The sequence below is a fragment of the Lithobates pipiens genome, unplaced genomic scaffold, assembly GCF_037356315.1.
Source record: "Lithobates pipiens isolate NorthernLeopardFrog02 unplaced genomic scaffold, aLitPip1_a1.2 Scaffold_30, whole genome shotgun sequence".
Lineage (NCBI taxonomy): Eukaryota > Metazoa > Chordata > Amphibia > Anura > Ranidae > Lithobates > Lithobates pipiens.
This window is the reverse complement of record NW_027507791.1, coordinates 116,366,257-116,389,369: the sequence shown is the minus strand read 5'-3', so window position 1 is coordinate 116,389,369 and position 23,113 is coordinate 116,366,257. Positions and strand designations below refer to the sequence as shown.

Here is a 23,113-nt window from a genome sequence, read left to right as displayed (position 1 = left end):
ATTATAAAAGGGTAACACATGGAAACTGCATTATGCTTATAAGTTACTCTGATAAAATAAGATAAGATAAGAATTGTTCAAACCATTCCCAAGTTTTTAGAAGGCTGGATGAACAAAAGCTTGTGATCTTCACCTGTGTTTTGAAAACTGACCTCCATAGGGCAACCATAAAGGATGAACTACACTCAGGTAAGCTCTAACGAACAGGGCCCTCTGATCCCTCCTGTATTGAATTGTAATTTAACTGTACTGTCTGCCCTCACCTTGTAAAGCGCTGTGCAAACTGTTGGCGCTATATACCGTAAATCCTGTAAAATAATCATTCTAAATCCATCTATTCATTTTTGTACTAATTAATATTGAAGGCCCTCCATCTCCTCCAGATTCTGGTTTCTTGACTATCCCTTCCCATCTAATAAGCATTAGCTCTCTAATACTTTATGTTTTTGTGCTTAAGAGTGCAAATGACATCTATCGAAGCACATTTTTACCCTGCTGGGAAGCCCAAGTTAGGTCCCTCTTTTTCTGGAGTAAATATATCTTCCTTTTGCACTACAAAAATTAGTTTTTACATTTTTTAAATGCTATTAGCAACTTAAATTTTTAGGTGCACTCATGAGAACTTCTTGCTGTCATGGATATATTTTCTTGTCCACAACAACGAGGGCAGGAGAAATGATCAAGCATACGCACATTACTACTTGTAGAAAAATAGGCATCATCTTTGTTTTTCTGCATAACTGCAAAAGTGCTACTTACACACAGGTCTTTATCCTCTTCCTATGCAGCTGCATTGCCACAAAGAGCAGTGATTAGAAATTTACTGTGGCAGAATTGTAAGGTAGGATTATTCAAAATGGCATTTATATTTGCTTCCTATTTGGCACACTCACTATTTTGGAGACTTCCATCGGGTTTTAAAGAAAACATCAGCGCTATCCATGGTTTGAATTAATTCATGGCTCTTAGGCATGGTTGCCATGGAGGTCCTCATAGTAAAATGTAACTAAGGGTGAAGCATTTCTGCCGTTTTTCCATAGTAGACCAACTGTCTTTTACCTGTTATTGACACAGGACAGAAAAAATATAAAGGCAAAACATGTGATTACTATGAGCAACACCTCCACCTGTTGTATTTTTATGCTACACTGTACAAAAAGCCCTGTGTCCTTCCATATTTTATTCTGGATAATGGGGTAACCACGTGACATGGTATCTAGGGGCTGAATATAGCACATCTAAATAAAGGACAATAAAAGCAGTGGCCTAATAAAGTCTTCTCAGTTTTTAAATCAAATTTGGTATTTATATGGAATATGCAGTTTAGAAACGTATATTCATGAAATGCACCTTATTCATTTTTTGGACAGCTGAGGGCCATAGTGACTTCTTACAGAGCCATGGTAGTAGCCTTCCTGAAAACTTACCTTTACCTTACCTTATTTGGGTTATTCTAGTAATTACTTTATTTCAATTAATATATGATCTTGGCATCAAAAAAGAGAGCGAGGTTTGTGTGTCCGCAGGAAGATGTTGTTCCTTTTTCTGATTTATACTATGGTCCGGGAGGCACTTATCACAGCAATTTTTTTCCCTTGCTTTATGTGAGCACATCTCAGCAGCATTATAATACAGTGCTCTGTCCTGTCAGCTCAGTAACCATGATGAAGGACCCTGCTGTTCCTTTTAGACACTAATGAAGCCTGAAAGCTTTTAAACATGACAAAATTTTCCTCGAGTTTGTTGATTTACGGTTTTTATTTTTATTACCGGTGGTAACCACAGCTCTGCCAGCGTGGCGGGTGTGTGGATCACCGCTGAGAATTGCTGTGCCACTTTATGGCAACAAAAAGCACTAAAATAAAGGGAGATAATTCTTCTTCTACTCGCTGACTATTTTCCAGCAAAAGATATTGATTGTATTTGTCAGTCTAGCAATAAGAGGGCATTCATAAATTTATAATGCTTGTCCGACAGGTACTACCAGGAGGATTTTTGAGAATTTTTATTTTTGAGAATTTTTTTTCTTAGATAAGTTATAATAAACAGTCGTTTTCAATGGCTGGGGAGCACATGCAATGGAGAGAGCAACCTCAGCTAGTATATTTATCTAAAGGCAGACATTTTGTTGTACATGCGCTTTTTCAACTCTGCAATGTTCCCATTTGTTGCCATTCAGTAAGACTTCCATACTGCACAGATTTGTTTTTTTATTGCTAGTTTATTGAGTCACGTAAAGGAAAATGCAGCTGTTGTGTGGTATCTCAATCAACCTTTGAGAAATCAGTGTCACATTAGCCCCTCTGATTGGTTACAACACCTCACTGTTCTTTGCACTTTGCTAAAGACACATTGGGGGACATTTACCAAAACTGGAGTATGCAAAATCTGGTACATCTCTGCACAGAAGCCAATCAGCTTGCATGTTTTATTTTAAATGCTTAAATAAACAAACTGAAGGTAGAAGCTGAGTGGCTAACTTCCACAGCTGCACCAGATTCTGAGTGCTCTAATTTGAGTAAATCTTCCCCATTATACCCCAAAACTAATATTTCAGTTGGCACGTGAAATTACATATCTAATGGATCTCCACAGTGGAGCGCCCTTCTGTCCCATGCCACATTTCACATTACATGTAGAGGAAGGAGGGAAGTCTCCTTCCTTATTTATTTTAAAACATTTTTGAAGCTCCCAACTAGGGTAGCAGTCATAGGTGGGCAGGTCCAACACAATCCCTAGGATATAAATATATATACCGTATTTGCCGGCGTATAAGACGACCTTTTACGCTTAAAAAAACTGAGCAAAAAGGAGGGGTCGTCTTATACGCCGGGTCCGCTGCTGGGATGCCTTCTGGCTGTCCGGTAATACTGTATGTAGCTTCGGCTACATACAGTATATACCACTGAACCAATCCCAGTGAGCGATGTATTCAAATGAATACAGGGCCTGCTCGGATTGGAGCAGCAATCTCTGCCAATCCGAGCAGGCTACACACAGTAGCCTGCTCCGATTGGCTTTGAGAGTGAGGCGCGGGCTGATGATGTAACAGCCTCCGCCAATCCCAGCAGGCTTTGTATTCATTAATAGAATACATTGCTCGCCGTGATTGGCTCCAGCACCAGAAGGAAGAAGGAAATGGCTCCAGCAAGAACGAAGAAGAAGAGGAATATGAAGCGTCGGAAGCCTCGGAATCGGGGGTCGTCTTAAACGGTGAGTACGGGCAAAACATTTTAACTGTGCAGGTTTTTAGGGGGTCGTCTTATATGCCGGGTCGTCTTATACGCCGGCAAATACGGTATATATATTGTAATAGGGTAAGATGCTTAAATTAAGCCATTACTTGTCTACATATATGAACCATGATTTAATTACATACACTTATAACACATAATAAGCAGTCCTGTTATCCATAAAGCATTGTTCTAGTCTACCAATATGTGGGTAAAGCCTTATCCAGTCATTTAATTCTTCTGTACCTGCCAGAAAAACAAGAACTGCCCCACTGATCTTTCAGTCTCTCCAGTCAAAATTACAGAAGTTAGAATAGCCACGTGCATTACTTTAATATATAATCTAATCTAAATTAATTCTCGCACAAATATTTTATTGATACAATACAGTACAATACATCAAAAGAGTTGTACAGTTATAAAAAAAAGTCATAAACATACAGCAGTCTGTATAAAACAACAGGCGATAACATTTCAAGTAAATGGAGCGGTAGGGCGTAGGGAGCCTGTATCATATTAAATCCAGGCCTCTAGTTTAGAAACTTCACTGAAGGACCACAGGAAGGGTAACATTTAGGTAACAGTAAGTAAACTGAGTGAAATATCCTTCACTTTTGGGATTTATCCTTCCACATCGCAGTGTTCTCAAATGCAGTTGTCTGTGGTTTGTTTTTATTGGTCAGGAAGACCTAGTAATTCGTTCAGGTGTCTCAGCCAGGGATCCATGCCTGAAAGTCCAAGTCTTTGATGGGCTAATGTGGCAATTCACCTGTCAAGGTGCTGTGCAAAGTCCACTGCTAAGTTGCAGCTATGCAGCACTCAGCGTCATTAGCGATCACCAGCGAAAAGTGGATGAGCCAAGGCCTCCAGAGTCTTTCCTAGATGGCCACTTTGTCTAGTATGACTGCTTCAGTCTTGCCATGGATCATGGCTTGGGTGATTCTATGTTTCATAGTCAGTATGCATAAGGAGGTGGATTTCCATGCTTTAGGTATGGTTTGTTTAGCTGCTGTGGTGACAAATAGTAAAAGTTTTAACTGACGATATGTTAAAGCCTGCGGCTTGTTGTTCAGGGGCGCTACCACAGGGTCTGGTATCAGGGGCAAACCAAACAAAGTTGATAGGATCCCAAACACCTCAACCCAGAAGGTACAAACTAGGGGGCATTCCTACCAAATGTGCACATGGGTGCCTGGTGTGTCACAGCCATGGAAGCAATCTGAATTAATTCATGTTTCTAGTAGATCCTGAGTTGGGGGTTAAGGGCCTTTTTTCACATAATTCTGCAAATATTTATCTTTGTATGTAAAAGACAGATAGGAGCTTCTGGATTGAGAATACCTAGCCTGCCTGTTCACATGAGTGAGAAGCGGGGGTACGTAGGATGCCACATTTTTTTTTGGGCACCAAGCTTAATTTAAACAGTGGGGTTGTCTGGAGAATGACAGCAATGCCTGAATGAAAACTAGGCTCTGAAACTACAGCCAATATACAGATTGGGCAGATGGCCAAAGTATTGTTCTCTGCTATCAAATCCAGTGCTTTAATATCCACATTATTTACAGCAATTAACATTTGCTAGCAGCATCAATCAAGGGCAGTATCCAGGCACTATCCTTCTATTAGTAACACTGATACACTGCAGTTGTGCCTACCTGTACATAAGAGGTATTGCATCTCACAAAACCCACTGATACATGCTTTCATTTTCGTTGAAACACTCAGTTATTTGAACAATTCTTAGTTCAAATTAGTTTATGTTAGTGTTTAATAACCCAGACGAAATTTGTATTTTTAGTAATGTAAAGTGCAAGTGGCATTCTTCTACATAAATCTAGTTCCGTTAAATCTCATCATATTTGCTCTTAGTGCAGGCTAAATAAGCTCAATTGTATAAATGCCTTTATTATATTCCCATGTTTTTTGCTTTGAAACCTGTAATTGAAAAAGTAAAGATAAATATATGACAAAAGTCCGCTATAATATATATATATATTTATAAAATATAATATATACAGTAATAATAGCAGATCATATAGTGAAGCTTTGACATATACATTTATGGATACAATTCTATAGAAACAGAATGGCTGGGTAATACAGTATACTGTTTAGTCCTGATATTGCCGACAACCTTTCCAATGCTGTGTGACCATTATTTAAACTCCAGATAGGCTGTGAAATATTCAGAATGCCCTGGGGAGATATATAACCTCCTTTTCTGGTTATCATTTCGTTAAGAGACTATTTAATATTTCAACACAACCTTTATAAAGATAGATCAATCTATTTCATCTTTCAATATGTATATTCATATTGTCATTGATTATCTGTAAAGGAAAAAAAGATGGCAGGAGGGCAAGAAGAAAATAACTTAATATGGATGGACAGTAGCATTTTTTTCAATGGCTACAACTTGTAACCAGAATTGGCATTATAGGGTGCAGAAATTAAAAAGCCTATTCCTTTACCACTACTTTAATGTATACATATATATTGTAATGTGTTTTCACCCATTGTTATATTTCAATTTAGCTTTGTACATTCAATGCAGTGCTTCCCATTTTACTGCTTAACGTATCTAAAGTCAAAACTTTCTTTTTAGTTTTGGTCATTTTAGGGTCCTATTTGGGAGAATTACCTTTACTTCAGGTGGCAAATAAAAAATGTTTTGTTTTTCCATCGTTTCATTTTTGGTAACAAAGGTAACTAACACACAGAGAGAGAGTGAATTTTTCCCAACAGGGACGCAGACAGCAATACTGAACAAGGTTTCTAACATTTCCCCACTCTATCCATAACTAGAAAAATGCTGGCTTTAGACATACTTGAAAAGGCCATTTCAGCAAGGACAAAGAACAGCAGTAATAATTGAGAGGGCGGGGCTTATTTACGTAAACTGTAAAACTGTGGCCAAAGTAAAGCATTTCACCAAATGTATATTTTGCGACTGATTGTAACAGTGAAAACGGCTTGTTTGCCATCGGAAACTGCTCCACTCTAGCACCATTCTTTTTGGTCCAGTTTTCATAGCTCAGCCCCAAAGAGAGATCTGTGGTATCACATTCAAATGTTTTTTTAATTTGCACTACATGCTGCTGTAATGATATGAAAAAATATATTTTCAAGGCATCTACCTTTCTATCTTTTCAGGTACCACAGAAAGGGTCTGTCTGATCCAGGGCACCGTTGAAGCTCTCAATGCCGTCCATGGGTTCATCGCAGAGAAGATACGAGAAATGCCACAGAACGTGGCCAAGACCGAGCCAGTTAGCATCCTGCAGCCACAAACAACAGTCAATCCCGATCGCATTAAACAAGTATGTGTTCTGTGCCCCTTCATTGTTATTGAGAATTTGAGCTCTAGTGCACAGAGCGAGTTAACACAGGAATGGATGAAATTGTATTAGAACCAAGTAAAGATGTTTTGCTTGCAGTTCAGACACCTATATTTATCCAGTCCTAAGTTAACTGATTCAATAAAGAGCCAGTCCACGCTATACTAATATTTCAGTTTTTGGTAGATGATGGAGAGTAAAACTACGTGAAAATTTGTTAATTTGTTATCCCTGGGATATTGAAAAGATCTTTGAATGGGAGTTTCTGAGTCTGCACAACTTTCATGGCTTATATGAGTACGAAATCTCCATGCTGGAGTATCCAAGACATTTAAGAAGCTATGGGGTGACTCAGCCATTCAAGCACTGCTTATAATTAAAATATCACTTTTAGATGCACTGACTCTTTAACAGAGTACAAATAGTGGGCTGATTGGATATGGGTGTTTATTCTGTAGTACTCCTCTAGCTGAGCTGCGGTGTTCTGTTGGCATTTAATAACAAACATTGTAAACACAATGAATCAGAAAAAAATTGATTTCTAGCCCTTAGGATGGCCATACTGGCTGGCGATATGGTAATTCAGGGCATTAATTGACAAAAGCTTGCTTCTGAAGCCTTTATTTTGCATAACCCTGAATAACTGTATCCATGCCCTGTGTTGTGGTCATAGGGGTCACTGACTCTCTCCTAAGTCCATGTACATTGTGAAAGTGCTAATCAACAGCAATGCAAAGCAGCAAAGCTCAGCTAGAACTTGCAATAGCGAGGACTAAATGTCCATATACAAAAGTCCCTCTTTAGTCTTCAAGAGACACTTGTGTGCCACTATTTTGTCACTGTTCATCTACTTTCAACTAACAGGATTAATGGGAAAACAATTGTTTTGAAATAAAGCATACAGTATGCTATTGCACATGCAGGGAACATTGACAAAACATATTGAACAGATCTGATCAGCGAAATTATGCATTTATGTTATCATTTTGTTAGATGTTTTCTGTTGGTGTGTTAGACATCCCTTTCACAATCTAGCTGAGGGCACACCACTAGTTTTGTGGTTTTGAATGTCACAGTTAGAGCTTATCACTCAGCACTGAGAATGTGCAAATGATTACCGTTACAATTGTTTTGCCACTCCACAAGTCAGGTTTCCCCACACTGTTAAATGGCTGGCTTTCCTAGAAGAATTAGGTTCTCCAGTAATGCAGGGACAACCAGTAGCAGAAAAAACTGGTCACTTTTTTACTTAAGATATTCATAGCTGTCAGTTAAAATGCTGAGGCAGCTGGCAACAAAAAGGATCTACTGTATAAAGGGATATGCTTAAAGTGAATCCATATTTCGCTCATTCAGCGCAAAGTTACAGGTTTGCTTGATAAACCACCCCAACCCTTCCTTTCCTGCTGATAATGTACTTACCTTTCCTACATTCCCCCACCAACTCTTCACCTACCAGAACCAAGTGAACTACCTGGTAACTTGGAGTATACAGGCTCAATCTCTGCCCAGGTAGACCAGAGAGGAGGGGTACTAGAAAAGTAACCATAGATCGGACTTTGGAGGCATGGAAACAATGAGGAATTTTAACAACAATAATATTTATTAGGAAAAATAAATAATATAGTCACAGTGATCAGAGAATTAAAATTTGACAGAAACATGATACATTTTGTACAGTGAGCCCTTGCCAGCAGAAATATGCCAGCCAGCTTACACATTACTAAGAATATATTTTTACACAAATATGAAAAAGCATAACAGCAAACCACACATGAATGTTCAATAGAAGCACTATTTATTCACCATTATTAAGAATAAATCTGACTACCATATATTACAGAAGTATACTAGTAGTGCTAATAAATCTATACTTATAAGATCTAATAAAAACAGAAGAGCTGAGATAAAGTTACATAATAATGGCAGACTGATGTCTCTTGATCATTGACAGTCTATTTTATTGTCCTAAATATTTTTCTAGTATATATGTTTTATGAAAATGCTTTGTGACTAATTATTTTGCTATATTTGTGGAGCAAGAGGTGTGTACGTGTTTAAATACATGATGTGTTAGGTTGTCTTGTATTCGGTTTACTAAAATGGTCTATAAGACTTAAATATTGATGCATGGCTTGACTTTTTATTCCATGTTAAATGGTTTACCTGTAATTGCTTCAAAGTGCTAAACAGGCCATTGCAAAAACAAAAAAGGGAATATAGATGCTTCAAAGGCCAATTCCACTCAAAATGGAGTGGGTACTAATGGGTTGATTCACCTGCCAATCTTTATATCTTTTTTTCACCCGTTACCCAGAGACAAGACTGTAACAACGGTGTTACTCTCTGGTTTAGTTTTGTAACAGGAACCGTAACTGTGTGTGGAACTGGGAATTCTGGAGGAAAAACCTCACCACTAGGGTCTCTATGGAAATATAAGAAGGCAGCACGTCATTCAACTTGCCTGCAACCACACAAAGATGAGATTTTTGTTACAGTTGACCCTATTAGAAAATCATTATACATGTTACCCAATTACCTAATAATTAAATTATAATTCCTAATAAATAGTCCAGGCTGCCTTTAAAAAATAAAAAAATCACAAAGAAACAGTAACAAAGTAAGTCTGGAGGCCTCAATCAAATCAATAATTCTTGAATAATTGAAAAGGTGAATTCTTATAAATACAGATTCCAGAGTTGTTATTGAATTGCTGATTCTTTCACTTGTGAATTTATTGACGTGCAATTGAAAGGGTTGTGTTAATTGTAAACAGTAGCCTTTCTGCAGCTGCTATTTTAATGTAAATCCTGAAACATGCAGAAGGTCCGGAATGGTGTGTGCTGTTTAGATGTTTGATATTTTTAACCCCTGTGGCTCCTGTGTCATTGGGCAAGAACAAGTATCACCACTGCTTCCTCAACTGATCAGTTTTGTAACAAATTACAGTTAATTAGACTAATTACATGGGCTGCAGGAACCCTCAGTGGTTGTTGAGCATTGCGCATTGCAGCAATTGTTTACAACTATTGCAGGTCTCTGAGACTCATGAAGTTAGATTAACTGTGGTTAAAAACCCATGATGAATATAGCACTATCTAGAATTGAATGATTAGCATGGCCCTTACTATGTTAAACCCTCCCTTCTCACATAATGGTACACTGGTTATACCATTCTAAAATCCCCTGATTCTGGTTCCTCACATATAGTAGCAGCAATTCAAATTGCTTAGACTTGTATATGTTGCTTGTGGTGGTATTTTTTTCCTTTCTTATCTTTCCTGGTGAAAACGTTTTGTTTTTTGTCACTCTTCCAATGTCATCCATCCTCCTCTCCACCCTTGCTCTTCCTGAGAATGCTTTTTACTTTGTTTTTTATGCTTTTTCCTCCCCCTTTGGTTAGACACCTTCAATGCCAGACAGCGTGTTCCTCAGAATGACTTTCCAGCCTGCTGGCAGTGAAGGTGTCATTTTATTACTAGAGCTGACTGAATTCTGCTTCTGACCCTGCTTTGTTCTGCAGACATTGTCATCATTACCACCAGCCACCAAGTCCTCTCCATCCGACCCCATGACCATCTCCAGAGCCAGCCAGGTACAGTACCATTCTCCATATCTCATATTTTTCACATAGAAAAGTGAAATTCCATCAACATGCCAGGGATCATCATTAACTAAATTCTTAGATTCCAGATTATTAATGCTCAGTTTATGTAAAGTGATACAATACACAGGGGACTCATTAAAACCAAGATGAAAGAAATTATGTTGCCCACAGAAACCAATGGATTCCAGCTTTCTTTACTTAGCAGTGCAGGTTAGAAAGTGAAAACTCAGATGGTCGATCTGGGTATCAGTTCTAGATTCTATTTGTTCTACTTTCTAGAAAAAAAAAAAATTTGAAAGTTCATAATATTGCTCAAAGCCAGACTCCAGCAAAATATCTGTGTGGAAATAGCTTTAAGTTATTCATCCAATAAGCTTCTGGCAATCTATATTTCATTCAACAGAAGCATATTCTCATCAATGTTCTAGGCAGCATTGCTGTCGGTAGTTGGCATTGAGTTCATTGATGCACAGGCTCTACTAATCACTGCTACAATTATTAAAATATTTATATCATTATATAATATAGAACAATATGGACATACTATGTGAAACAATGAAGTTAGGAGTATAGATAGATAGATAGATAGATAGATAGATAGATAGATAGATAGATAGATAGATAGATAGATAGATAGATAGATGTGTCAAACATGATCTTTCAAAAGCAGACTAATAAGGGCAACCAACAGACAACAATCAAGTTCCCACTTAGTATTTTAATTTCCATATGCCAGGGCAAAAGTGAATCTGAAGTTTTTGGGGAAATAACAGCAGGTTATTATAATGCCCTTTTAATACTCAAGTCCACTGCATTTAGCAAGAATAGCAATAGGCATTGTTGCTGAATGGCAATAAGCTGGTTGATGTTTTTATTCATTAAGGCCATAATTCATTTTAGCATTTGGTGATTCATATCACACAAGAAGTACTGCATGCTCTGCTTCAATAAAGCAGATTTATAAAAAAAAAAAAAAAAAAATAGTGGAGAAAAGTGTAAAATAGTGTTTATATTACCCCTAGCAATAGCCTATTGATTACTTTCTAACCTGACAGAAGCATGACTGCTGAAATCTCACTGGCCAGGCAACAGACCCTTTACGCTTTCAGCAAATTGGCCTCAGTGTTGGAGTATAACGCACTGTACAATTCATTAAGATTTAAAACTGTTCTTGAAATATATATAAAACCCTGAGTATATGCATTATAGAAATAATCGTCTTTTTTAATCAGCAGACATACATCAAATACATGCATGGGGATTTGAAAGAATGAATAATGACCTGATATATTATAACATCACTAGAAAAAGATTAATTAATTCATATTATAAGAATTTTATGAATGGTCATTTGTACTACGGGGCCTATTTATATAGATCAGCAAAATAATTTCTTTGTTTATCCATACTGCATCATATGTTACCACCACGTTTCAATTTTTATAAAATTTGGAAATAATAATACATGAGGTAAAAAGATGTAAGAAAATAAAATGCACGCATATTGAGGAATACAGTTAAAAAAAATTATTACTCCACGTCAAGGAAATTTCATGGTCTGGCTCCCCTGTATTGGAAATGATAGATAGCTCCTAGTTTGGGATGACCAAAATTATTGGTGACTTTTTTAGCAAAAAAAAAAAAAACAAGCTGTGAGTAAATGTTTATAAATGAGCAAATCTGATTTACAAGGAGAGTTCAATAGTTTAATTTTACCTTTATAAAGTATATTAAAGCGAGGAGAGAAAAAACCCAGACAGCATTAAAAGTAACAATAATGGAAAAATTGGATACTGTCATTTTAATCTTTACAAATAGGCCGCAAAGTTATGGTGAACACTTAAACTGTCATTTCTCAGATAATTCATTGACTCCATTTTACTCTATTCATCGATTTCAGGAATTTTTGCTTTACCGAGTTTTGTTTATTTATTTTATTTATTAGAGTAATAACGTACATTTGTTTTTAAATATTGCTATTGCATAGATACAATGAGATAGAGATGTGGTATAATTTATAATATTAGTGTAATGTTTTATAATATAAAATATAAAATAGTAATAGGTTGCTAAAATCCAAAGAGTTAATTTTTTAGTAATGCGTAAGCCATACTAATGACGCTAATCTATATCATTTATGTACTTGACTGTTTAGTTTTGAAAGTGATCCTATGAATGTATACAGGCAGATCATAGTGATTGGCTAAGGGAGTTTTAAGGCAGCCTTGAACCTCCAGGCAGCTCATATGCCTTCTAGCTTCAGCCCATATACACATGTGAAATTATTGAAAACAGCCAAGGTAAACATTACGTTTGTCCTTGTCAATTTGGCTTAAAGGGTATGTCCTTCCAGCTCCAAATGAGTTTTGCTTGAAACAGGCATAAGAGCTGTCATACACAAGCAATACAACTGATTCGGTTGCTAAGTTTACTTTGGGGTAGATAAAGAGTGTTTCAGTTGCAATTGTTAAGGTGCGCAAATATTTTCTAATTTGTTGACTGTAAGTGGGTATCAGTCGTTCCCTTTCTTGAAAGCGAATGGGAATGTCATCACATTCAAACATCATTAAGGTCAGGCAGAACACTAGGATGGGCCCCAGTGGTATGACAACACCATTAATGTGGAACTTCAGTGAAAAAGTTTATTTTTCAGTTTTGCACCAAGTGAGTAAGGGTGCAAACTTCTGTCAGACTTTTTTTTCCATTTGTGTCCACATTTAGGAGATTTCACTCACTATAAATGCCCTAAAGATCATTATCACCAAGTGCAGAAAAATCCTAAATCCTAAATCACAGTATATAAAGAAAAATCCTACTTTTCCAGTTATAACTGCAACCACATTATAGTGGAAAGCTTGAAATGGGGATACTGGTTCCAGTGACAACTGTCAAAAGTGAGAATCCCCCCCCCCCCCTCCACTTTGGGGAGAGTTCCACTTCCTGTTTTGCGGAACAGAAAAGGAAAATTTCTCCACCCAGGGGGGCACAAACAGCAATAGAAAAAAAGTCTGAAGAAAGGGCCCAGCAATTTCCCCTGCTATCCAAAGCAACAAAAACAAATGTCACTGGAGTTCTGCTTTAAAGGTTTAGTTCACCTTTACCAAAAAACAAAATGCACATGCAGATAAAGGGAGTCTGTAGAGAAAAACAAACTGTGCAGCTCTGACCACAGCTCTATAATGTCATTGCTATAGGTGTAGGCCATTTACATACCTTATGAAACATAAATGGAAAACTCCTAGGATGTTGCTAAGAGATGCCTAGCTGTTACTGTTCACCTCTATCACCACAGTAGTGAGCTTTCAAACACTGAACTCAGAGCTACTGCATCAGGGGAGAGAAACCGCATGTGAGAGAGAAAAAGCTTGCTTCTGTGATGGTGAAAAGTAACAGCAAGGCATCTCTTAGGAACGCCCTTAGCAAAGTCCTAGAACTTTTCCAGTTATTCTTCATGAGGTACATAAATGTCCTACTCCTATAGAAAGAGCATTATTTTACTTGGTGAAAGCCACACAGTTTGTTTTTATCTACAGACATCCCATATCTGCATAGGTAGTTTTTTTAGTAAAGGTAAACTATGCCTTTATGGATTGGCAGCAACCTTATGACATATCACGCTTAGGCCCAATTCACATATGTGTGAATTGGATGCGGCTTTCCCAGCATCCAATTCGCATGACATGCGAGTGTGCCTGGCTTGCAATGGAGCCGGTTCACACAGGTCTGGGGCAGCTGCGGTCTGCCTTCCAAAAGGGTCCTGTGCATCTTTGAGTCTGGTTCAGGTGGGGATTAAGGCAAAAATAAGGACCTGAACTGGCCAACAGGGATGCACTGGGCCCATGCTGGGAACTGCAGCTGCACATGCGTAAACCCGACCTTAGTGAGACATTTGCCTCTTTGTGGCCCCACAAGTCAGACATACAGAGATATTACATGAATGGTTTTTTCAGCTCCCTGTTTCCTTAAGCAACCAATTGTACTATGAAAAACATTTTCACTTCCAACTGTGTTAAGTTACAATTTAGCTGGAAATAGAAATGTACATCTTGTCTTAGTAAAAATGCCTAGAATAGTATTTTTAATCTTGTAATTTTGCTTACTTAACAGTTATTAATAAAGCAACCTGTTCAAGTGCCATATGATAAACTGGGTACTGTCCTTCCATATTTAGGGTATAGAAAATCTATAAAGATAGATATAAATCAGTGTGGAAGAAACATACTTTATAGCACCAAACATGATGGGTCTCCTTCTCAGTTGCAAACCTTACATGCATGAAGAATGAAACTGTGACACCAACCTCATGCAGAGGGGACAACTGATAACCAGGCAGAGCTAATTAGATCAATCATTTCATTACAATGTTTCATTACAGTCAATTACACTCTGCGCTCTTTGGTCTTGCCAGCGATTTTGTAATTTACGGGTGTTCTCCTGCCTATGAGCGTCTGTCAGGAACTGTTCTCACCCCTTTGCATCTCGCGTGGGTGGCATTGAACCTTTAACCCTTTCCAATAACTTAGTTGTCTCTGCTTATGCAATGTTGCACAATCCAAAAGTTTCTAATTAGCACAACATTCTGACATCATTTAAACTTAGTTGTAAGGCAGCCAACAAGAGGAGTGGAGCATAAAGCCTTACTTCACTCCAAGGAATATTATTTGAAGCACATAGGAGAACAGAACATAGGAGAACAGTAAACCCAAATACACAGAAAAGGTCTAACATAATATAAATAGATACAGATACTCCTTGTTTAACGACTTACCTGTTTAACGACCGCTTGGACTTAAGACCAGCTCTCCACACCTGAACGACCCTCTGTACATCATTGTATTGTACAGTACAGTACAGAATTTAAATTTGTGCTCTGTACTTAGGACATTAAAACAACGTTATTGAGCTGGAGTTTTGTGTTTAGACCTTTTTTTTACAATACAGTAGAGTAGTTAAGAATGCTTAAAATATGGATTTCTTGTGACTCCTTTTTTAACAACCAATTCGTTTATCGACCTAGTCATTGGAACAGACATACAAAAAAAGGAGCCCAGGTAAGGTTACCCAGGGAGAAAGCGGCTACTAAGGCAACAATGGGCAGTAATGTACGCTGATAAAATGTACATAACATTTTATTTAGTTTAAGGTTGAGGGATAAAAACATATTCAGTATACAGAGACAATAATGGCATCCTGGTCGTTGGAACGGAACCTGGTCGTTAAGTGAGGAGTACCTGTATAGAGATGCCCCAAAAATAAAGTTTAATACATGAATATCACAATAATGATATTGATTTCATAAATCAGTTGCATTTTGCATTAGCAACATTCACTCTAGAAATGATCTGTCCTGACAGAAAATGAAGTCAAGTTCATAAATTGATTCTTCAACAATCCTTTCAAACTATTTTTGTGAAAAAAATCTTCTGAAACTATGAAATTTTGGATCGAAAGTTATTGTACTATGTAAGGTCAGCATTACAACGGAGGCAACACAGATCATTATCTTAGAGATTGACGGATAAGGAATTTTACATTTATTCACAACATGGACAACATTGTAATGACTTGCACCTATAATGGATGTCGCTTTTATGGCTTGTTACAAATATTTGGGGCTTTTTTTGCCAATTATGGGTCATGTGTGGTTAGACTTATAGCAAGCCTTATAATGTAGAAGTCTGCAATTCTTTATTCTTTCAAAGAATTGAAGAGTTTTGGACAGAAAAAACTGGAGTGGAGAGGGTTCAGAACACTTGTCATTTTTTTTTTTTTTGCTGTCTATGCCCCCATTAAGAAGATTTGTATCACTGAAAGGGAAAGTAAAAAAAAAAAAGAAATTTTGAGTTGTCTTCAGAAAAGTAATAGAGGGGAAATCTTCCAATGGGGACACTAGTTCTGGTGACCTGGGAGTCCCCAAGGAATTCCTGTTTGGCTATGGGACAGGAAGGGAAGGGAAATCTCGGCAATGGGACACAGATGGCAAAAAAATGTCTGACAGGGGCTATAACCCTCCCTTACTTTATCAAAAAAAAAAAAAATATATATATATATATATATATATATATAGAAATATATAACAAACATGTCTATATTTACCTGCTCTGTGCACTGGTTTTGCACAGAGCAGCCCTGAACCTCCTCTTTTGGAGTCCTCCGCTGGCATTCCAGGTCCCTCCTCTACATCGGGTGCCCCCATGGAAAGCCACTTTCCGTGGTGGCACCTGTGCAGCCTCACTCCCAAGTCCTGCTGCTGCGTCTTTTGACACAGACAGCGAGACTCTAGCCCACCCCCCACTCCTGTGTCACAGGATTTGTTTGACAGCGGTGAGAGCCAATAGCTGCTGCTATCAATCTGTCCAATGAGGAGAGAGACAGTGGCAGGAGCACATGCACAACGCTGGATTGGATCGGGCTCAGGTAAGAAAAAGGGGGTGCCTGAAAGGGAGCTGCAGCACACAAGGTTTTTCACCTTAAAGAATTCTATACATTAAGGTGAAAAAAACCTAAAGGCTTTAGAACCACTTTAAGGAAAGGTAAAGTGGAAGTGTTGCCCATGGAAAATGTAGTTGATTGTTATTGTAGATATATGTACATTTTCTTGTCTTCAGTGTTCATACATCCTCCCAAATATTATCAGATGGCACTGGAACAATAACCTGAGCAGAGTTATATTTCATTATATTATATAGATAAAGTTATATTTTATTTGCCATTTGAAAATTTTAAACTGTTTTTGGGGGAAATTTTAGTGCCGGGCCATAACATGAGCTTGGTCAACCAGTTCTCTTCCAAAATTGTAAAATGCAAAACCTATTTGTGCTGGGCATGCTAAAACCTATAGTCTTACTAGGAACTAATACACAATCTCAATTGGATTGATAGATAACCATTAGCACCACATTCCTTGTAATCTCAACACCTAGTCATATAAATGGAACTTTAAGGGTACCAAAAATAGCTACCAACTATGATATATATAAATGAATATTTTATTATTATGTGTATTTTAAAGTGGTGTTAACCCCAAAAATAAACTTGTACTATATTGCAACTTACCAATTCTTAAAAGTGGTGGCTGCATTTGTTTCCATTTTTTCTCCCCCCCCCCCCCTTATTTTCTCCAGATTATCCAGCCAGTAACACACTTAGTGGTTGATTTACTAAAACAGGAAAGTGCAAAATCTGGTGAAGCTCTGCATAGAAACCAATCAGCTTCCAGGTTTTTTTTGTCAAAGCTTAAACTGGAGAGTGCAAACTCTGGTGGTAGCCAGTCAGATTCTAACTTCAATTCTATGCTTTAAACAATATACACACTAACAGTAGAGGAGGTGATAAAGCCCTCCTACAATCTGAAACAAGATGGCTAAAAACATTAAAAGCAATAAAACGTCCAGGCCTAAGTGAGACATAAGGTTATAAGTCCTTCTTGTAACTTGATTTATGTATGTGATTTAAACAGTGCTGTGGCATGCATCTCAACTGTGGCCAATGCCCTAAGCTTCTTGCTTTTTATTTATTTTTTCATTTTTATCTTATTTTAAAGGGCTGGTTCATATCTGAATTCCTACACATTCCTATATGATGCAACTTTGCCTATTCATATGAATGGGTTGAAATTTCACCAGAATGTGGGGAATGCATGCACCATTAAAAAATGTGTGGCAACAAATTGCATGGTACTACCATATGATTTGGTGCTTGCACATATACTGTATTTGCAATCTGAATTTGGGGTGCTGTCAATGTTACATTGGCACCTGCAGCAGCTAGCAAAGGCATTGGGGTTGATTTACTAATGGCAAATAGACTATGCACTTGCTCCAAAGCTTAGTAAGTGAGGTAAAGGTTCACTTTACAAAGAATGCCCAATCACATGCAAGGAAAATAAAAAACAGCATTTTTACTTGCACATGATTGGATGATGGAAGTGCAGAGCTCTCCTTTATTTACTTAACCCTGGAGCAACTGCAATCACAAAAGTGCACAGTCTAGCTGCCTTTAGTAAATTAACCCCAGTTTATTTTGAGTTCTGTGCCAGAAACACAAACAGAATGCACCTTCCCTGTGTTGCATCCTGGTATGAACTGGCCCTTTATTTTAATGTAACAGTAAATTAATATTATTATTTTTACTTAATAGCTATTTTTGGCACCCATAGATTCCCGTTTATTAGCATAGGTGCTCTTATAAGAGTTTAAAATAAAAAGCTCTTCACTACCTTTAAATTGTTGTTCTCAAGATTATTGACTCTTTAATGGTGATTCTTAGGGTTATTGACTAAAAATAGATACCCATTATAATTTTGCCATGTAACAATATTACTATATTTCGCTTAGTTACTGTCCTTCATCATACACCTCATTGAGATTTATGCTTCTTTATTTTTCATGTGATTTCCATCTGTCTTTCTCTTTTTCTTTTTTATGGGCTCCTCTTCATGCTTTTTTGACCTTAGGTGAAGATCATCGTTCCAAACAGCACTGCAGGTCTGATCATCGGGAAGGGAGGTGCCACTGTGAAGGCGGTAATGGAACAGTCTGGTGCATGGGTGCAGCTTTCCCAGAAACCAGATGGGATTAATCTGCAGGAACGAGTGGTGACTGTAAGTGGCGAGCCAGAGCAAAACCGCAAGGCAGTAGAGCTGATAGTGCAGAAGATCCAAGAGGACCCACAGAGTGGTAGCTGTCTGAACATCAGCTATGCCAATGTTACAGGACCTGTAGCTAACTCCAATCCCACAGGATCCCCTTATGCCAACACTGCTGAAGTTCTACCTACGGCTGCTGCTGCTGCAGGGCTCCTAGGACATGCTAACCTTGCTGGGGTAGCAGCCTTCCCCACTGTTCTCTCTGGCTTTACTGGCAATGATCTAGTTGCTATTACATCAGCACTCAACACTTTGGCCAGTTATGGTTACAACCTCAATACATTAGGGTTGGGATTGAGTCAAGCAGCAGCCACAGGAGCATTAGCAGCTGCTGCTGCAAGCGCCAACCCAGCCGCAGCTGCAGCAGCCAATTTGCTAGCTACATACGCCAGCGAAGCAACTGGGGGTGGTGGCACTGCAGGAGGAGCGGCTGGGACGTTTGCACTAGGCAGCTTGGCTGCTGCCACCGCAGCTACCAATGGATATTTCGGGGCAGCATCCCCTCTAGCTGCTAGTGCCATTTTGGGGACTGAGAAGTCAACGGACGGCTCCAAGGACGTAGTAGAAATTGCTGTGCCAGAAAATTTGGTAGGTGCCATACTTGGCAAAGGTGGCAAGACATTGGTGGAATATCAGGAGTTGACTGGAGCCAGGATACAGATCTCTAAAAAGGGGGAGTTTGTCCCCGGCACCAGAAACCGGAAGGTAACCATAACAGGCACACCAGCCGCCACACAAGCTGCCCAGTATCTAATAACGCAACGAGTCACTTACGAGCAAGGTGTCCGGGCGGCCAACCCACAGAAAGTGGGTTAAATGACCTCCCTTTCCTTCCCTTTCCTGGATGTTAACTTAATTGTCCCCCTACCCAATCCCTTTTCTTCTTTTCATGGATGTACTGTATTTTGCAGGAGCGATTTATATTTTATTTTTTATTTGGATATTCTTTTTTTGTTTTGTTTTTTGTTATTGGCAGGGGAAGTGTGTGCGTCGGGTTATTAATATATAATTATGCAAATGAACGCAACAGTGTTGACAAAGCGCATCTGTAAATAATACATGTTCTACGGATGTTTTAGAGAGGGAATTTTTTTAGTGTTTTTTATTTTTTTAATTTTTTTAATTTTTATTTGAAGGATTTTGACAGGTTATCTCTCTCTCGTTGAGGTTTTATTGTTTACGCGTCAGAAAGTAAAAAAAAAAAAAAAAAAAAAAAAAAAAATTTTTTTGAAGCCTGCCATTTTACCAGCATTGTTGTAGTCGAAAATGAACTGAATGTAAACATGAAGTGACACATTAATTTTAATCTCTGTGAGGGCTGACGTGTCCAGTAATGCATTGCAGAGCCACGTGTTGCTGGTCCCTTCAGAATCACAAGGTAATCAGTATTAGTCCTTAGCGACGCTGTAACTGAACTACTGTTTTGCTGGAAAACAGCAGGAGGGTTGGGTGGGTGAGGTACCTATAAAACAAAAAGGGAGTAAAGAAATCAAAAGCACTGTCCAACTTCACTTATGCGTCCTGCCCTGGGGTGGCAGTGTGTGAGGGAACACATGTTTTGGAATAAAAAAAAAGAAAAATAGTTTTAAATTAAAACATTAAAAGAGAGATATATATATATATTATCTAAAAGCAATATAGTTGCAAAAAAGCACTGTAAAATATATATTAAAATGGTTAAAACTGTGGAAAAAAATAACCTTTTTTGATAAGTTTACAGATCAGTGTCTTCATAACAACCTGTATGGCGGTGAATATTCCGGCTGGCCAGGCTCCATTTCTCTCATTTATGGCTCATGAATCTCATCAGATTTAACTACTCTGATGGGTGACGTTCAGTTTTGACAAGAGCTGTGTCTGTTTTCTTCCTTCATTGGGTTTTCCCTCCTGTCCCTTCATGCTGAAATCCTTTTAAATCCCCAGTCTCTCACCCCATCTTGTTTTAATTGCTTAATAAATCAGCCTAGCTTTCTTTCCTCCCCTAGATGACCTTGTTTCCAATCCTGCTCTGGAGAAACAACGCTGTCACCCATTTAGTAACATTTCATCATGGCAGTCCAAGTTAACCAATTAATTGCTATGATTGCAGGGCTGAGGTGGTACAATTGTAACTCAGAAGGCATTCCTCTTTTTTACGCACAACCTCTAGCTACAATGTTTGTTCTTCTCCAAGGTAGGATATGATCAAGACACTTAACTATTGCTTTCAATTCAGGTTAAAGGTTTACATTTGGGGTTCGTAGGACTGGGGTTTTAAGCAGACCCCCTAGTTCCTGGCCAGCCACACACCAGTTGATCCATTAACATCCTCTCCCCTTTTAGATATAATGCTGTGCTGTGAGCGTATTGGAGTTTTTTCTAAGCCAAATCACGCACACACACAACAGATTAAAGTGCCAACTGTTAGTTGATGAGGTTTCATTATCTGCAACGACTTAGCGAGGGCGTTGCCTTTTAAAAACGCTTCTGATTGTGTATAATTTTAACACTAGCGATCTCTTAGTGTTGTCAATGTAGATTTTACTGTGAACAGTATCTGTGATTTTTAGCTGTTTTTGATCCCTCCGGGGCAAGGCTCAACCAGCCATCGCAGGCTCCGATAGTCGTTTACCTGCATGTTCTTTTTCCGTGGGGCATCTTTATGTCGGCTTCAGTCAGTACTTCCCTGCATGCTCGTTTAGCTGAGATAGTGTTCATTTCCGGCGTGTGTCTACCTGTCACAGTACAGGATCCTCCAAGGGCCATTTTTATTGGTTTTATTTTCTAGAATAAGCCTTTTTGTTCTCCAACTTGTCACCTCCTCCATGTTTCTGAGTGCCAACTAGCCAGATCATTATGTTAACCTCTGCATTTGGGCCACCTCAAGCCACTGAAAATGTGGCCGTTCATAAACCCAGCATCTTCTCATGCTATGCATGCAGTCGTAAAACAATAAAAAAAATCAAAATCAATGGACAAAGAGAGTAATTAAAATAGTAAATAATAATAATAAAAAAAGAAAAAAAGAAAAAAAAACTAAAATGCTGGCTACCTCTGGATCATCAGGCTGAGAAATTCCCAAACAACAGTTTTCCTTCCATCTCAACTTCAATTCATTGATAACGTCCATCATAACCAACTCAGTGACATTTTCCGCTGCTCCTCCTGTGCAACCGATAACTGAACAATGATTGTGATGTCCTCTCGTCTGGCTTCTCGTCCAGCATCTCTCTTTCTGAACTGTGATCTTTTGTTTCCTTTTTTTTTTACCCTTATGATTTTTTATTTTATTTAGTTCATTGAACTTTAAAAAATGACCTTCATCACTATTTGGTTTTATTGAGTCAACAGTGTCCCATATTCAGTGGATACTGGAATATTGATTTAAGACCTCCAGTCCTTACTGTCAGTTCCCTTACCCTTAACTTTCCTGCCTTACTCCTGTACAGTTTCTGTTCACTGTTATGAGCCCCCCAACTTTGGAGAGGCCTGTGAGGAATACTGGGCTACCTAGAAGTTGCGTCACAGGCCTCTCAAGTTTGGGGGACACCAGCCATTCCAATCTGATGATCAAGTCAATTTCTTCTTACTTTCCTTCCATTTTCACTTTCTCTTTGATTACAGAAAGAAAAAAAAAACATTTTCAAGAAGAGAAAACTGATATATATTAAAAAAAGGAATGATATTGCTTGTTTTTAAAAATGGAAAGAGCAAAGCTGTCGTACAAACTGTGTTTTAATTGGTAATGGTTATTTATCGTTAATAGTCTCTGTAGCTCTGTAAGTTTTTATGACAATACAGTGTAACTAGTGGTTAGCCGATGATGCGAATATATTTACTCATATCATTATAAATGTGCTTTGTTCATCATGTACCATCACTGTCTCCCGTCTCATTATTTTCCTTGCATGTCACTAGTTTCAATTCATTTATAATACATTAACAGTGAATAATACCTCTCAGATTTTTTCCCCACTGTCCTGGTGTTAGCAGGTGCACCAACACAGAGCTACAGGTCATCAGCTTTTCATGCTCAGATATCCTCCTTAAAATGAACATGCTGCACCGGATGCTACCGTGATTACAGCCGTCAGCCTCTCATGACGTGTTGTATGTGGCACTAACAATGCTCTGCTTCTGGTGTTAACTGTGTGGTCAGACGACAGCGGCAGGGTGCATTCCACAAGGGTCATTCCTTGTCTTTAGATTGTAATCTTTTATTCTCTACAGAGAAAAGTCTGGGAAGATAGTCCCAAGTTCACAGCACCCATGCACATTGCAGCATATTCATTTTGCAATAAAGGCAGCA

The 23,113-nt window shown here is 38.3% G+C and overlaps 1 protein-coding gene across 5 annotated transcripts in view; it reads left to right on the top strand.

The window, feature by feature from the left end:
• NOVA1 (NOVA alternative splicing regulator 1) overlaps nt 1-22,678 on the top strand; it is a 132,356-nt gene extending 109,678 nt beyond the window's left edge. For 4 of the 5 annotated variants that reach the window (XM_077464783.1, XM_077464786.1, XM_077464785.1 and 1 more), the window contains exons 3-5: nt 6,387-6,553; nt 10,095-10,166; nt 18,634-22,678. In XM_077464783.1, the coding sequence (XP_077320909.1) occupies nt 6,387-6,553; nt 10,095-10,166; nt 18,634-19,641 (1,247 nt within the window). In that variant the 3' untranslated portion in view covers nt 19,642-22,678. The remainder of the gene's footprint in view (nt 1-6,386; nt 6,554-10,094; nt 10,167-18,633) is intronic. The other variant, XM_077464784.1, reaches the window with a different exon arrangement.
• The last annotated feature ends 435 nt before the right edge of the window (nt 22,679-23,113 follow it).